At 46.1% G+C, this 17,362-nt stretch overlaps 1 protein-coding gene across 1 annotated transcript in view; it reads right to left on the bottom strand.

Moving 5' to 3' along the window:
* The window catches only part of ALPK1 (alpha kinase 1), a 49,809-nt gene that overhangs the window by 23,366 nt on the left and 9,081 nt on the right, over positions 1-17,362 (bottom strand). Inside the window, exons 2-3 of the mRNA XM_075090071.1 lie at positions 9,151-9,383; positions 4,662-4,816 (exon numbers count right to left, since the gene is read on the bottom strand). Of these exons, the coding sequence (XP_074946172.1) occupies positions 4,662-4,816; positions 9,151-9,271 (276 nt within the window). The 5' untranslated portion in view covers positions 9,272-9,383. The remainder of the gene's footprint in view (positions 1-4,661; positions 4,817-9,150; positions 9,384-17,362) is intronic.

Genomic DNA, 17,362 nt, shown 5'->3' with positions numbered 1-17,362 from the left:
CGCTCTCCATTCCACTGGGGTCACCCAAGAAGAGCTCTTACAATGCAGCTACCAAAAGGTCAGCCTGAACAACCAAGACTCCAGGGCTACTATTTAGATCTTTAATTCTCCTATTACCACACTAACAGTTAGAAGGAAGAGAAAACTAAATCCTCAGCCCCCTGTTTAGTTCTTATTCAAAGGCTCCCAGCTCTTAAGTGCCACACCCCCCCTCCCCAGGGTAGTTAGGGCATGTCCCTCAGAATGGTTTCCCTAATGGCAATCCATCAGCAGGTAATTCGCCAAGGCCCAGGCAAGGGCTGCGGGGCCTTATTTTCTACTCTTTCCAATATTCCCATTAAATCCCATGAGTTTCTGTGACAACAGGGCTAGGATCCATGCTTCCCCATCCACAGCAGGGAACGCAGAGTCAGCCTGCGCAGATCCCTACGGCAGGTGCAGAGGGAGCTGCAGGAGCCCTACTCTTGTGGCCTTTTCCTTTTGTATTGACACTGTACCTATCCCAGCAGATCCTGGTCCATGGCTGAATGCCTCAGTCTGGATGCAGGAACTATTGATACATATGATAAAAATCAAGTAAAGCCCTACATCATTACAATGGGTTTGCAAACGGGCTGCAATCTTGAAAAAAAAAACCAACAATTAAAATATGAATCGTCCCACAAGTGAACTACTTGTGTGCAGAAAGCTGTCCTTCAACAAAACCCACAGCAGGGTTTGTGGGATCAAAGCCTACGTGTACATGGGCATGTTGCCCTCTATTGGCTGGTCACCGACCGTAAGGCTGATTCCTTCCCTTGGGATAGGGGAAACGTGCAGGAACAGTAACCCCTGGCAGCCTCCCTTTTGTATCTGCAGCCCCAGTCCGAACGCCACAGCACGTGTTGTATTTAAAGAGAAAACGCTATCCCTCCTTATTTATACTCGTCAGCAAGGATGCTGTTACAATTCTGATTTTGCCTTGATTTGTTAAAAAAAAAATCCCAGGGTTTCCCGGTTTTTGCTCTGGATACAGGTATTGGTTACCACCCTTCAAGCCTTAGTGCAGATTCCCACCAAAGGGGTGTTCAGGCTGAGACGGGGGGCGGCAGCTGACAGGGAAGCTGTCTTAAAACCTGCTAGGAAAATGTGGAAAATGGTATGAACAGTATGTTGAGCTTGTTGAACTGGGATGGCCTTTGTATTGGCTGGTGAATCCCTGGCAGGAAAAAGAAAAAAAAAAACCCAACCAAAAAACCCAACCTTTCATAAGATGCAAAGATTTTGCAAAACCAGAAGCGTTGGTTTGCCTCAAGGATTGCAGTAAATCTGTTGCCTTAAAATCCCTAAAGAGGTTCAACGATTTCATATAGTGGAAAGAAAGAGCACAAAAAAAAAAATAGAAGTTTGTGTATGTTGCCAAAAATTGCCCTAAGCCCTGCTCTGGCAGCAGCACAGCTCCCGTTGAACCGAGGCTGCAGCAAGAGAGCTCTGAGGAAAGCCTGGCTTGCCGCTACCCCCTGCTCCCCCAAGCTGGTTGTGCCATGCCTTCCTACTGCTTCAGCCAGCGTGCAGAATTAATGAGCATCCCACCGCAAAGGCGAAGAAGAGCACTTTAAAAGGCTGCAGGTGCAGGTGGCTTTGCCTTCTTGATGTGTCAAAGTAGCATGCAGCCGCCAGCAACGGGTATCCCACTTTTTAAAGTGCAACACTAAGGCAAACCCTTGAAGCCAAAGCCTAATCCGCTTACTCACTGTGCGGGTCTCATGGAGCTTTTCAGCCTACTCACAGAGTAAAACATCCTCATGGTGAGCGCTGGTAGCCAGCTCGGCCTCCTCGTAACACCACCAGTGTGTTATGGTAATGAAGTGCCTTTCATTCGGGGATCTCAAAGCACTTTTTAAATGTAATGAATTACGGTTTATGAGCTTATTCTAAGCATGGCAAATTAAAATAAACAGCGATGAAAATTTTTAAAGGTTTTTCTGAACAATAAATTGACAAAGCCTTAGGTTTTTTTCCTCCAGGGAATTAAATTATCCTTCTGTCCCTCATGCCAAAAAAAGAAAAAAAAAAGTTGCTCAGACTTTTATCTTTCCTCATCACACTGTAATCACTTCTCTTCAGCCTCATTTCCCTCCCCAGCTTTTTATTCAAAGAACTGAAGCAGCCTTTGCTTTGCCTTGAAATTTTATTTAAAAAAAAAAAAGGGGAGGAATGGATGAAGGGGAAAAAAAAAATCCCTTTTCCTGACTAATACTAATAATACAGGTCAAAATGTCAGTCTATCTACAATTAAATGGAAAACAAAAAAGGTTTTCCCTTTTTCCCATGGTACAATGGCACTGGAATATAAATTACCGATGAAGATGAAATAATACTTCAAAGCGCATGGGGAAAGGCAGCACAACGTTTACAAAGTATTTGCAACCGCAGGATGAAACATTGAAGACAACAGTAACCAATGGACTTCAGGGGGTGTCGGTGAATAGTCTAAAACTAGCATGCGGTAGGATTTTAGGTCCCTATAGTCTATGACCCCATGATATGCTTTGTTTAACAAGGGCAGCTGCAGTTATCAACAGATGTTTCAGCAATAAATAATTGGTATCATCTCAGAAAAGATCCATCTACCTGGGGAGAGGGCATAATGCTGCAAACACTGCTCTACTATTACAGCCACATTAATCTCCCATCTAGCCAGGTCTCTCAGGGAGTTTACTGCAGGTGTTTATCCTGGGAGAGAGCAGACAAACGCTCCAAAGTTAGAGTGCTGCGCGGCGATTGTAAAAGAGGTCAACCTCTGCCATAAATTTCTGTCTAAGGCCACACACACCAAAGAGAAAGAGAAAATAAATACCCAAGAAGCAGCAGCTCCCCGCCCCCTCCAAGCAAATTCAGGATCCCTGCAATGTGGGATGCTGGCGAGGGGATGCCGGGGCTGACACCTCCCAGCCCTGCAGTTGGCTTTTCCGAGCTTCTTGTTGCTCAGGGCTATTCAAAAGTAAGTGTCATCCTCAAACAAAACTTGCTGGCCTTACTTGGGCAGGGCTGTCTCTGGAGCAGGTGAAATCTCCTGGCCACCTTGGAGTTAACAGCAGTTTTGCAGCTGGGATTTCAGCAGGGCCAGACCTTGCTGCCCCAAACTCCAGATTTTCAGGCCAGACTGCCCCTTCCCATGAGGAACGGGACTGTGTTGGCTTCAGACATACACCACAGTAAGCAAAAAAAGTCCCAAAACAACTAACCACCCCAAACACCTCACAAACCTCATTTTTACTTCACGTCTGTCCTCCCAAAGGGATACTCATTAGCCTCAATATTACCTTTACCATTGAAAAGGGAGTCCTCTATTTGCTACAAGTCATGCCTGACATATCTCTGAGAAAATCAGAAAAGCAAAAAGCAATCCACATTTCTTGCCACCTTCTACTCTTGAAGCTGAAACTCACCACCTTCCAGGGTGGGATCCCCAAGCACCATTTGGATCCTACAACTCCTTACGCAGCCAAGTATCTGTTACTCACAGAAGTCACATTAAATTCTTGCCTCTCCTGCCTAGGTTTTGGCCAGCTTTGGTCCTCAAAGGGATCCTGTCAAGTAATTTTCTTGAGATAAGAAAAGCAGGTGATGAATTGTGCAAGCCCTACTGAAGTGAGTAATCCCCATTGCCTCCCAGCAGTACTGAATTAAACAAAGCACAGCACTCTTCAAATTCATGGGTTTTTTTTCTAATTTTATGTAAACATTCAGCATTTTAGTTTTATTTTAATAGCAGTTCTTCAGAAGAGAGGTAAACATTATCTTAGTGGAAACAGAACTGCCCTGTGAAACCAGAGGAATAGACAAAGCAAGTGCCTGAACTAGAGTGGGCTGAGCATGAAAGAGAGCTGAAACAGCATAAATGCGGTCGAAGTCATTGCTGCATGTTCCAGTGAATGCTCTGCAAGGTGCTCAAAGCATGGACAATCCCTACGTACCTCTGGGATCACTTCTAGACAAGGCAAAGCCAGTGCCCTCTGCTCCGCAATGTCTTTGTCATTACTACCTAGCCACTTTTTTCCTTGCACAGCAACAGCCAAATGTTTTGAGTGCTTCCAGGCATTATCACTTGAATCCATTTTATCTTTCCTGCACTTGGAGACCACATAAAACTGCAGGTACCAGCAAGACCTCAAACCCACAGCCTTGAGTGGTGTCGCACACCCATTTACGACAAGCTACACAGCCAACAGACCAGAAGCCTAACCCCAAGGCAGAGCTCCCGCTGATCTCACACCCTTGGCTTGCTTGCAGTGGCAGCAGCGGGCAGGACTTTGATGCAGTGGTGACATGGAGGTGAGCTGCATCACAAGTAGGAAACCTTAATTCACTCATGTTGCTTCACAGCAACTTTAATTAAAAAAAAAAATATCAGAAACTACGTAGCTTCTGGGTCCCTCTTGTCTGAGGACCAAAACAAATAAACCCCACATCTCTATTTTGGCCCTTTGGCCTTTGTGAGCTGCCCCATCCCAACAGACTTGCTGACCTCTGCTTGCCAAGCAGTTGCTCACCTGCTGATGCCACCATGCAGAAAAACAAGCCCCTGAAACCATGGGTGATACTACCTACCAGGGCTCTGTGTGCCCTCAAGCACCTCAGCAGGACATTTTATGCAACAGGTGTTTTGAACTCCATACCAGCAAATCGGGGAGCCTCGCGCTGATCATATCTTGCAGGTTTGTTTTGTCTTCTGGGCCGAGGTCTTGTTTGTATTGCCACTTCTCCGGCACAAAGGGCCACTTCATTTCCTTTGCCTCTTCCAGAAGGGTCCTCAAGTCCTCAGGAAGCAAAGCTGAAAAGGTCAAAGAGCAGGTAAAGATATTGTAGAGAGTTCAGCCGAAACACTTAAGACAGAGCACCTACCCTGCAAAAGGCATGCCACCCCTCCCTCTCAGACCTTCTCCCAGATGCTACCAGCTCTTAGCTCTTGCCACCAGTCTCATCTGGAGGGATGGCGAGCTCGCCTGTCATCTGTTACCCTTGGCTGCTCTGCCCTCCAGGTAAATGGGAGCCATCAGCCATTAAAAAGGCTTTTAGCAGGAAGTCACACCGGCTGGTGGCTGGCTGGGCGTGAAGAACTACTCCAAGAGAGACAGGAGGAAACCTGTTCTGCCCTGTGAGGACTCTTTGCAGAACAAACTAGGTCAACAGCACAGAAGACCTGTCCCCCTTGCTCAGGGCTTGCGGAGTCAGCAGAGACAGCTTGAAAAGCCACATCGAAACTGGGAGATAAACCCGGACCCTATAAAGCAATTAGTGCCCTTGGTCCAGGCATGCTCCTACCCAGGCATGGCGAGCATGGAGCCACATGGAAACCCCAGTCCTCATGCCTTTACCCTGAGGGTTTCCAAACCCAAACCAAAGCACAGCTTCCCTCCCACCCAGAAAGGCCAAGCACAAAAGAGTCAAAAGACAGGTGGGGTTGGTTGTTTTTGGTGGGAGGGCTAAGTATTCCCAGCTCTGGCCCCTGATCCTCCAGCAACATGACAGAGCTCGCAAGGCAAGAGCACCGTTTGGCCCATGCCCATGTCCTGCTCCTTCACCTCCCATATAACCATCAGCTTCAGCTGCATCTCCAACCTGATCCGACTAGGGATGCAACTGCTAGTAGGAGCACACAGCTAGAGATCTGGCCTGGGATTGCCCCTTCCTTTCAGCTTAAGCCCACATTTTAATTTTCCTTAAAACAGGGGTGAAACCACAAGCCTGAGTGTGCTGTGCTAACCACTTGGCTGGGCAGACTCTCTGGCCAATAAAACTGGATTAACAAGGATTATTGACCAGATGGGGTTAATGGTGATCATCAGCTGCAGAGCTGGCCCCTTCTGGCCATTAATCCCCAGAAAAAAACCCTGCTCAGAGACCATCATTGCTTTAACGAGGCAATGCAATAAACGTATTACTTTTTTTTTAATCCATCCTTTACAGGTGACTGTAGAAAACACACTACATGAAGTCTATTCCACGCTCATATTTCAGTGCATTCACCGGTACATTTTTCCTGGGAAAAAGTGGGAAGTTGAATATTTAGGGCCCTTTTTAGAAAAAGTCACCTTTAAAAAGATATTACTTTTTCCAACCCACATTTTCTCACTTGTTGCTGCAGCTCTGGACACGTCTCCCCTTACACACCCCAGCTCCACGCACAGCCACGTTTCCCTGCCCTTCTGAAGTGGTGTCTGGAGGGGCTCAGCCCTCCATGCCATGGCAAGGTGGCCCAGCGGCTGAGCTGGAGGGGGGAGGAGGCTGTGCTCTCAACCCCTGCACCTCCCACTGCAAAAATCAGTGCAGGAGCAGGGATACCCAGCTCATCACAAGCAACGCAAAATGATGGGCAGAGGGCTTCATCCCCTACTGTGTAGAAGGGGGAAGACTGAGCTTCCCAAACTCTTTTCCAAAGGAAAATTGGGGGGGGACCCCCGAAGGCAGTCACAGCAAGCACGTTTCCCCATATGATCCCATAGGACCGACATTTTGGGGAAGAATCTAGAGAAAGAGAAATAGGATGTTTACAGAGGCAGCCTTTCTGTCTCCTTCTCTACCTTCTTCTTCTTTTCCACACAAACTCACGTTTACTTATATAACACTAAAACAGGAAAATAGCGTCAGCAGCTATGAAAATAATCAGTGGGATAACGTGGAGCTTGGTATCCTCCCTAAAGCGTAAAGGTGTTACCGCTGTCCTCTTGTTCCTGTTTTCCATATTATCCTTACTTAAACCTTAATCCTTCCCCTACTTGATGTACCAAAGAACCAAGAATACTGCCAAAGTCTTGAATATTTAACTTTGATTTTTTTTAAGACACATCCTCAGCAATCTCTACTGCCGAGCTGGTTACGAAAGGAAACCAGGGTAATGTCTTCAGAAGGATTTGGCAATCTAGGAGCCTTTAACCACCTTTGGGGTTGGACATTCGTGTAAGCCTAGCAGGATACCGCTTCGAGCCTTGCTGTGACATCTAGCTGTCACCACACAGAAATAAACACAATTAGGGTATTAATGACAATAAAATGACGTTGTATCGCAAGAGCATCCACTAGAACCACACCAACTAGTTGGGAAGCTCATGTGAACAGTCCTGCAGTTTTCAGCTAAAATCCAAGTGCCAGAACAAGAGTTTATTCTTTAATAGACAGCTGTTCTTACTGCAGACAACAGAAATTCATTAATTAATGAAGGTGAAACTAGCACAAAAGTTGATTGGAACTATTTCTAGCCTAAAAAGAAATAAAAAAAGCCATCCAGACCCATCTGACACCCACTCTGCCCCCTCAGCTAAAGCGATATAAGAACACACTCCTCCTCTCCCCCCCATAATTTGTCTTTCAGTTCCTCCTGCGCCTAGTCTGAGAAAGCTGGGGCGAACAAAGGCAGCCCCAGGAGGAGAGGGGGGCGAAGAAACCCCCTCTGCCTCTGTGCTGGGAGGGTCCCCCCGAAGCCGAGAGCTGCCGACCTGCGAGGCCCGGCCTTCCCCGGGCAGAGAGCCCCGGCGGTTATTAATGTCGCTGTCACCGCCCCGCTGCTGGGTATTTTTCTTTCGGCTGATGGGAACACGGTCCTCGGAAAAGCCCGAGCATCACTTCAGGCTCTGATCGCCCATTTCCTGAAGCAGATTACCTGAAGGACCATGTCTAATCGAGTGATTATAAGGGCACTGATTTACCTTATCTGGAACTAAACTGATTATTTCTCATACTTTGCGGTATTTAATAGGAGAAAAGGAGGGAGGAGGATGAGGGAAAAAAGCCTACCTGATTAGGAGCTCAAGAGCCTATTCTAAGGACCCATAATAAAACTTAAAAGAATTTGTGATGAAGAAACAAAGTCCCCTTTGTTGAAAACAAAGAGAAAAATCTTCCAGTATCCATAACAGAAACCTATATGCCACCCTCCACCGCAAACAGACTTAGGTGCTTCAGAAAAAGGCAGCTGACCTCCCAGCAAGAACAAGGATGGTCGGAAAAAACGTATTCTCAACGGCTCTGCGCTCCAAGACAAACAAAGGATTTTAAAGATCAAATTAACGTTATGGCCGAGTCATTCATGCAAAGCAAGACTAAACATTATTAACACTAAACTGGAAAATGGACAGCACTGCAGATGTGTCAGGCAAAGGAAAATCTGCACATAAAGAGATTGTTTTGTCTTTTTTTTTTTTTGCTAATGCCTTTTTTCCTCCCCCAGAAGTTCCACCTTCGTCCTTTACTATATTATTCTGTACTTGCTAAAGTTATTTTTGCGTGTGGCACAAAGGAGCACGTAAGCTCCCTACCCTGTACCAAAAAGGCATAATTAAAACAAGTTCTGCAATTCAAATCTGGCTTTTATTTCATGAATAAAAAAGCCGTAGCAATATAGTTATGTACCCCTCTGAAAGTCTGAACCTAGAGAAGACTGAACAGAGTCTACTACATCCTTTCATGATTCATGTGAACTGGATTTCCACTAGAATTAAGAATAATTTTTTTTTTTTTTCCACAAACCAGTCTCAAAGCACCACAGCAATACCAAAATAAATGCTGGTTTCCAGCATTAAAACAAATTAAGAACCCTTCTATTACAGCTCTCACTAAATACTGCTTCCCTTCCCCGTTATTTATTCCAGCCATTAACTAGCATAGATTTTCCTTTCAAGAGGGATATTGGACGTTTTTCTTCTTTGGACACCACTTATAGAGGTCACACACATTTTACAAGATAAAGATTCAGGCAATGAGCTCTTTAATATATTAGGAGAAGCTAACAAACAGAAAAAGCCCTCCCCCAGTTCCTATGAAAGGAGAGGAAATATGTGCCCTTATTCAGAAGTTGCATCCTTTTTTTTTTTCTTTCCTTTTTTCTTAATAACTGAAATTTATGTGCATCAGCAAACTTTTGGGCATTGTTCCTCCCAAACTAAACTGTTCCTTACAGCCTCATGTTTACTGAAGCCTAAAATTAGAACTGACAGCAATTCACTGCAACAAAGTGGACTTCTTTCCCTGCCTGCCTGTAACCCGCATCCCATTCATGGCCTTGAAATCCAGGCATCTCTTGACACTCATCTGCCAGGAGAAGAAAAACAGGGCAGGGCTGAGGACCAGCGGCGGCTGCCGTGGCCCTGCCGCCTCTCCTGGGGACCTCACCTTGGCACCGCCGGTATTCTCGCTCGTCTTCCTCACCCATGTCAGCCTTTGCTGACAGGAGCACATCCAGAGCTCGCTTGCAGTCCTGCAGCAGCACGGCCACAGCATTTTGATTATTCATGAAGGTTGATCCCACTCGGCTGTGAATTGGGTGTCCCCGGGTGCACGGTGATCAATTACTTAAGAGAAGACACGGATTCTAAATGAAAAGGATCCCTTCAAGGCTGAGGTACCTGGCAAACAAAGGAGGGGGAAAATGATTAACTAAAGTATCATCAATTATCTGAAAGGCTCAAGCAGGGAGAAATAATAGGGGAAATACATGAAAATACATGACAGCCTTGGAGAACTTTATTAGAGGAGTGTGTGAAATTACTGGAGGGTTTCAGTGACAAACTGTGCGAGGCTAACATCTCCGAGGTGCCAGGATGGGCTCTTCAATGGAGCTGTGAAACCCCAAGCAGGGAAGTGACTAGCCAGGCTGTGCCGAAGCCCTTTGCACCTGGGAGGCTCAGGCTGTCGCACACTGTTAGCCGGGATTGAATGGCAGAGCCGTGCATGCTCTGAACTCGCAGAGGACGACGCTGTGTGTGTTGCTAGACCACGGGGGCCGTCTCTTATTTCCCTGGCACACAGGAGCACGTTGCTTTCTCGCCTCCTCTCACGCTAGCCCTGCTCCTGCCACGTAACACAGCATCTTACCACGGTTCGGTTGAGGCAGTGGAGCAAAAACAGTGTTTGAAGGAGCCTGCCGGAATAAAAAGTCTTTTTGCTGATGTTGTGGCACACTGCAGGAGCGTACCTTGCGCAAAGCCGCAGCCCCGTAGGACAAGTGCTGGAGTTGATCACCAGCTCTGTGACAGACAGAAAGGACAGAGCCGGGCCTCCTGCAACCAGACCAGATCTCAGGAGCCTTTCCAAACCTGATAACCCCTCCTTCCCACCTCCCACACTGATGCCATCCATCTGTCTTCCCAGGCTGCCCACCTCATGCCCTCACCCTCAGGAAGCGCTCCTGGCACGGACGCTGCCTGGGTGCTGCTGAGCATCCTTCGGGGCAGGGGCCAGGGGCACCCACAGCTCAGGGCTGAGGAGATCAGCTGGTAACAGCCAAGCAAAGGCTCTGGATATGCTGTGAAGCAGCTCACACGTGATGTGCAGGGTACCAATGCCAAATCCTTTCCAGTTGCTACAGTAATTTTGGGGGAAGCCCCTAGTAGCAGAGGTCTGCTAGTGTCTGCTTGGACTGCTTCTATCCAAGGCTGTCTGTCTGTACATCCACCCGGCTGCCTGGCTTGCTCTAACTTTTCTACTGCAAGTCCTTCAGGTGCTTATAACATTGCTAATGGTGATGCAGAAAAAACCCTACCATTTCCACCCCAGGTATCTGGCTCAGCATCCCCCAAAACAGTCAAGGAGCTTTCAAAAAATGAACCACAAAAAGAGTAATTTGTGAGTTCTTTTCCCACCAATTTGGTGATGGTCTCACTTTAAAAACTATTCCCACAGTTTGAAGCAATGTAGTCAGAAACAGCCTCTGTGAAAACATTTCTAAAATTGGGGAAACAGTAAAGCTATGAAGGAGGAAGGGCAGTGCAAAGGAACACATGTACAGGCACAGTTTGCTCTGCTCACTACAAACAATTTACATTTTAGCAGCTAGATTTCCAGTTGGTTTGTTGTTTGGGTTTTTTTTTTTCCCCCTTTCTGTTGCAGCCCCATGATCGCTGGATCCCAGAGCTGGTAGCAGATAGCCTGTGTTCTCAACGGCACCAAGTAAGAGCAAGCTGCCAGATTGAAAAGCAGAGGGCAAAAGAGATGCAGTCATGCGAAAGCAGAGAGGATCAGAGAGCCTGCCGTGGAAGGGCAGGTGGAGCAGGGCAAAAGATGGGATTCAACAGCAAAGAGCCTGGAGGCAGGAGCTAGTCAGCAGGGCTGTGACTGACTCTGCAGACAAATGCCCGAGAAAGAAGAAATTCAGAAAGCAGCCATAAAAAGGGAGACTGAGGTCAGGAGCACAGACATGGAAGAGCAACTAGAGAGCAGAGTAGACAAGCAAAAGATCAGCTAGATGCAGAGCCATAGATAAAAACTTAGGCAAGACTAACACTGTTAAACACTCAATGTTTCTTAGCATCTGAGGCTTGGCTTTGTGATTGCAGTGGTGTTTTGCTGGTGTCAATTCTTTCTGCACCATCCACACCGTGGAGCACCTCGACAGGGCTTCCTTCTACTCCAGCTGCGCTCCAGAGCGCAGCCCGAGAAGGTCCTGGCACAGTATTCAAACCAGCTGCAAAAGCAGATGGCAGTTTTCATGTTCTGGTGGGTACAAAGCATCATCTAGTAAGAATTAAAATCACAGAACAGAATCTTAGATCTTGAGTTGGAAGGGACCCCCTAAGGATCATTAAGTCCAACTCCCTACGTAAGGAGTCCCAAGAGTACAGGGTCAGACAGAGATAACAGAGGAGCTAACTTCAGTTCTTAGGTCTGCTGTTGATGTCCTGGTGATGCCAAGTCACATACGCCGTGCCTCATTTCTCCTTCCACTGTCACATACACGAGAGAGGGACAGAGGTGCCAGCTGAGATGGGGCCTGTTTGCTGGGGCGCTCAGCGGACAGCTAGAAGCCTCAGGTGCAGCGAAGTCAAGTTTGTCAGTGTCTGAGATGTCGACCGCATGAATGAATAAAAAGCCTGTATAGTGAAAAAAGTGCTCTGGGGAGCAGCACGGGTTGCATTGCTGTCTTTGTCACTCTCACGCGATCAACTCTGTGCTCAGAAAGCTGTTAAAAGAAAGCCTGTCCTTTCTCCCTGGCACCTGGGAGACATTTGCCTCCACCAGGAAAAACAATCAAATTAAATATACAATACAGGTCAGAGTTCTTATAACATGAGCAGGTTAAAGTCTGCACTCAGGTTCAGTTTCCATCCTCCAACATAACTCTGAGGTGAGATTGCTGCCCTTTTTCCTCCCCTTCACAGCTCTGCCCAAGTTGATATTTCTACTTTCTTTTCCTTCAACCACTTTTGGGGGAGGATTTAGAGGTGTTTTTAGAAAACAGGTGCACATGCAGGTATTAAGACAGGCTAAGAATACAACTCTTAAGGATGGCAAAGTTAAAAGAAAGCCGCAGTTGCAGAATTTATAGCTGATGGCCTCTCCTAGTGCTTCTCTCCCCGCCATGGACAAGAAGAAACAAAGTAGAAGGAAAACTCAGAAAGGGTTCTCCATCATTTTAAGCTCCAAGAAATAGCAAGCAGGGCCACCCCATGCAGGGCACGATCCCACAGGGTTTGAGCCAGGTGAGCATAGCTGGGTGCTGGTAATGGGGTGCTGGGATCGCCTCCCACATGGCAAAGGGTTGGAAGCAGGCACATGGCCCATTTAGGGGCTCCCGTCAGGAGCAAAAGGAGACTGGGCCAGAGACACAGCTGCAGTGTGGTCCAAAGTCCAGCCGGGAGACAGCTTTGTCACCAGCAAAAATAATCCTCAAAAAAAAAAAAAGACCACAACTCTGATGGGGTTTGCTCACAGCAAAAGGTCTTAGTCCACATCCTAGTTCACAAACCTCCCTTCTCCCTAAGCACCTCCAGGTCACAAGGACAGACATCTCTCAACACCCAGAAAGCAGACGCTTGGGAAAAGCAGAGTCCCCTCCTCCTACCCGGCCAGGTCTAGAAAAGCTGATCCCATCCCTGGGTATCCACCAGGGAAAAGAAAAGCAGCCCCCTCTGCTATTATCACAGTAACACACCTATGCTAGTGTTGCTTGCTCTGTTAACTGCACTGACATCTGCTAATTGATTTATCTGATTACCCAGCCCTGTGGGAGCAAGTGTGCGGCCGTCCCATGAGTACCTCCCAGGTTGGGATCAAGCATCCCTGCCATCTGGCCCTGACTCCATTCCTTTGTGTAATTGATTTCCTAAAAAAAATTCTCGTTTTCTAGGGAGTCCTCTCCAGTAACCACCAAGCACATGTAGACGAATCTCAGATCCGCTGTGACCATTGGTCCAAGCGAGCAGAGGAAACCGCTTCAAGAGCGTGCAGAAGCGTGTTGGAGAAAGCCTGTGTTCAACTGCCGCCTCACAGCCCTGGTAAATACGTGTTCACAAACCCAATTTTCTGTGAAGATGCACTAAAGCAAACAAGTGCTGGGCCATTTGCCTTTACCAAAAATAAACACAGCATTAAGAGCATGCAAGGGAGCTTACAGACACGTTCCAACTTATCTATGTTGCAGTCCAGAGCACAAAACTAGCCTCTGAAACCCAGCTCGTGGAAAGGCTGGAAGGCTGCAGCCTGGAAGATCTCTTTGGGTCTTTACTGTAAGGAGGAGGGCCCCGTGGCTTTGTGAGCCACACAGGCTGCAAGCCTCACAAAGAACTGACGGGGCTTAGCGGGGAAGCTTAAATTAGCGTAGAAGTACAGCACTTGGCTTCCTAGGATTGTAAAGATTTAACTCACCGGGAAACTGCCAGATCTCTAACAGTGATATATGAATGTCAGCATGTGAGAAATTTTTCTTCAAGTACATTTTTCCAAAGAACTGAATAAACAGCAAGGACACTTAGAGTAATAAATAACGATTTACAACAGCAGTGACAACACAGTGCTGGAACCATACAGAACAGTGCAATAAACCGTACATTAGTCCTCCGAAGGAAGATAGCCTTTTGAGACCCATCACTAGGGGCAATGACTCGCATCATAAAATCAGCTTAAAATGCACCAAAGAGCTTTAAACTCTAGCAGCATCCTTTACACAGATGCCGCTCCGTAAGTTGTGTTTTGTGACAGCTGTAGCATTGAATGACAGCTGGGACGTGAAAATAACCAAGCATGCAGCTTACGGACCCGGGGCAAATGCAGGACCTGAGACTAAAGCCAAACAGCAGAACCAGCAAAAACTTCTAGAGGCCTTTAGAACCCTCTCAGCGCTTACTAATTAGATTTCTTAAAGTTCCATTAAATCCTAACAAACAGTACTTTAAGGAGACTACAGTTTTGAAGTGATAAGAATTGCAGCTTGATATGCTGCAAAACTGGACAAAAATGCTTCCTAAGGACACACTAACAAATGCTGTAGCTACCACTTTCAAAACACAAAACCAATTTTGCATCAGATTTTTTTGGTGACAGGAAAGCTCCTTTACTCCAGCTTTGGGCAGAGTGTTTTTAAACGGCTGATGTAATTTGTGACATTTAAAATAGAAATGATGAAAAAATCTGAGCCATTCCTGGGTGGAGCCTGGATTAAAATAAATCCTTGCATCAAATATGATGGAAAAAATTACAAAGGTCTCAGGGAATGAGAAAGTATTTCTGCAATTGCCCTCTAATCGGAGCTGGGGTTCAGAACAAGAGGGAGGGAAGGATTGGGTGGGCTACAGTGAAATGATCTCTTTAATAAGAAATGGACCATACCGCGACATTTCAGAGCCCCTGGGCTAGAAGACCAAAAGATCTGTCAAGAGAAAGGAATTTTAAGTTCTCCTGTGGATAGAAGGAAGCCTGGGAGTCAATCTAGCTAGTTTAAGACCACAATTAGCTTTGGAGGCTTTAAGAAAAAGAAGGTGTAATTGCCACATTCAAACTTCAAATACAGCAAGCATAACAAGCATTGGTTTCTCAGACAACATAATTTGGGAAATTTTCCCCAGCATTATGGTCCTGAAACACAAATTAGAGATCGCCAGACCTTTTCTCTCTGAAAATATATTATCCTAATTTTCATCGTATTCAGGCTACCCTCCAGATCCAGGGAGACTAATGAAGAGGAAGCAAAGACCTGATGAGTTCCATGTGGAGACTACATTTATGGATTAATCCCAACAGGGAGCAAATAAACCTTATTCCCAGAGCTCTCGGTTGGGACTCAACACAATCAATTGAAGAATGGATAGTTATTTATGACTGAGCCTGTTTTGACTTTCAAATAAACATTTTAATTATTTTAAGTGCTACACTGGAACTTAGAATCTGAGCCCTGTTTTCATTTCAATGCCTTGTTCTCCTCCCTCCTAATCTCAAACATATCATTATGATACCGCGCAAATGATACTGATTTTCATGCCTATAATGTTTGAAAGTGTTTGTCAAGGTAAAATCCACTGGATGGACAAACTAGGGAACAGGTAGGAGGAAAAAGGAAGGAGGATGCCTTCGAGTGGAGCCAGTATAAATGAAAGGAACACCCTCAAACTATACTGGGCCTAAAGAAGCAGAGGTGCCCAGCTCTGAACCCCCCCGCAATCTTGTTGGCACACCCTGATCCATCTTTGTGTGCCACTCTTCTCAGCCTGCCCTTACAAGCAATTTCAATAACCGAAGTACTTAAGAGTTTATTTTTTAACAGCTATCTTTCAACTCAATTATCTGCACCACTTGCACTTCTAGTTTTTCCCTCCGGTCTAATTCAACAGGCCTTCCCGTACACAAGGCGTGCCAACACCATGCGGTGGGACCACCTTTTCCACACATGCTGGGGCAGGAATCCTTGCCTCCAACTCAGCAAAATCCACTTTCCAGTGCTGGAGCTATTCTAGCTTCACCCCCTCCTGCAGCTGATCGAGTTATGGTCTCATCTTCACTCCATATTAGCAGATTTTGTCTCCCCTTGCTTTCTGTAGGGACACTTTAAAAATGGCAAAAGATTGTTCCTAGATGAGCGATTGAACATTGAGGCTGGTATTTTTTTTCCTTCAGCAGGTAACAGGGACCACGCACATCGTACAGCAGCCTCAGCTGCTCTCCCTCCTGCGGATTTGTGCACAAGCCTTCTGGAGTCCTTCCTATTACGTGTGTCAAAAATAAACAGGCTCAACTTTATTTTCAGATTTGGCAGCTTGAGGTAAAAATAAACAGGAAAGAAACAGGCTTATGATAATTTCACAAAGGTTTCAGTGATCAAGTTAATATCTTTCACAGAACACAATTCACTTTCCTGACTATTTCAATGCACACATGCTTGTGTTTTTCCAGAGCATTTACCTTTCTTTTCACTACGCGGAGGCTCTGCCACATGAAAGAGAAAAAATGGTTTTAAAAAAAAAATCGATTTGCTAGGGGCTTTATTTAGTTAGTTAGTTTACTTCTCTAGCTTAAAGATTAGATGTTTTCTTTTGGTAAAGCTGGATATACCAACTGGCATTGGCTGTATTAAAATAAGGAAGAATCTCAATCAAAAAGCCTCTCCTAAGGCAAGCTTTCTTGTTAATATGCACCAACATGAAAGGCTTTCTTTTCATCCTATACAACTACAGTGTGTGTAAATTGCAGGGGGCTCATTGGCATAAATCTTGGCTGTGACCTCTGAGGTAAACTGGATTTACATTACTTTCTGACAAGAATTAAATGAAGGCCTTGTGGATATATGAACAGCCTTCTAGACTGCAACAGATGGGCATGAATGTGCTCCCTAGGCAAACTATCAGTGACATCTGTGTCCTCCAAATTCTGGTGGTCTCAGCCAATTAGCAGGCAAAGGGGGAAAAAAAAAAGCCAGCCTCTGCACAGCTACCCCAGCCAGAGCTGAAGCAGAAGTGCTTCTGTTTAGAAATGGGATCAAGAACAGCCTCCAGCAGCAAGGTGGTGTTTAGCCGGCTGGGTATAAGAAGGAGGTAACGTTACAGAAAAAGCTGAAGTAATTAGGTAGAACAGATATTAATATTAATACAGAACAAATCCCAGCCTCAGCAAAGCCTGCATAAGGCTAGCATAATGGGCTACTGCAATGGATTTACACTGCTGCAGCTAAGAACAGAGTTTTGTCAGTCCTTAAAAGCAGAGGAGGGGTCAAAGCGAAGCCCAGTGCCCGACACAGCTACAGCAGGCATGGCAAAAGCCCAGCTCTTGATCCACTTTCAAACCTCCACCACAATCCGCTCTCCCTGCAGTGGTCTAAACCAAGCACCCGAAGAAAAACTCTGCCCGTGAAGACCTGCACTTAGGAATCAGAGTATCTCGAGTGGGAAGGGATCCGTAAGGATCACCAACTCCGAGGGTGCCCCCTTAGGTGGATGGGTCGGGTAAGCAACTTAACAGCCGCTGCACCTGCCTGCTCCAAAGCCAAGCTTAGTGCTTTGGGGAAGAGCATTTAAGTTGCAAGCAAATGAGGAAAAGAGCTTTGCTGGGTTTGTTTATTAGAATGAGGTTTGGTATTTCTTAGTGCAGCATAGCCACAAAGCAGAGCTTCAGTAAAGTTACT

Source organism: Phalacrocorax aristotelis, chromosome 4 (genome assembly GCF_949628215.1).
Source record: "Phalacrocorax aristotelis chromosome 4, bGulAri2.1, whole genome shotgun sequence".
NCBI lineage: Eukaryota > Metazoa > Chordata > Aves > Suliformes > Phalacrocoracidae > Phalacrocorax > Phalacrocorax aristotelis.
The sequence above is the reverse complement of the archived record's forward strand: the minus strand, read 5'-3'. Positions and strand labels throughout refer to the sequence as shown.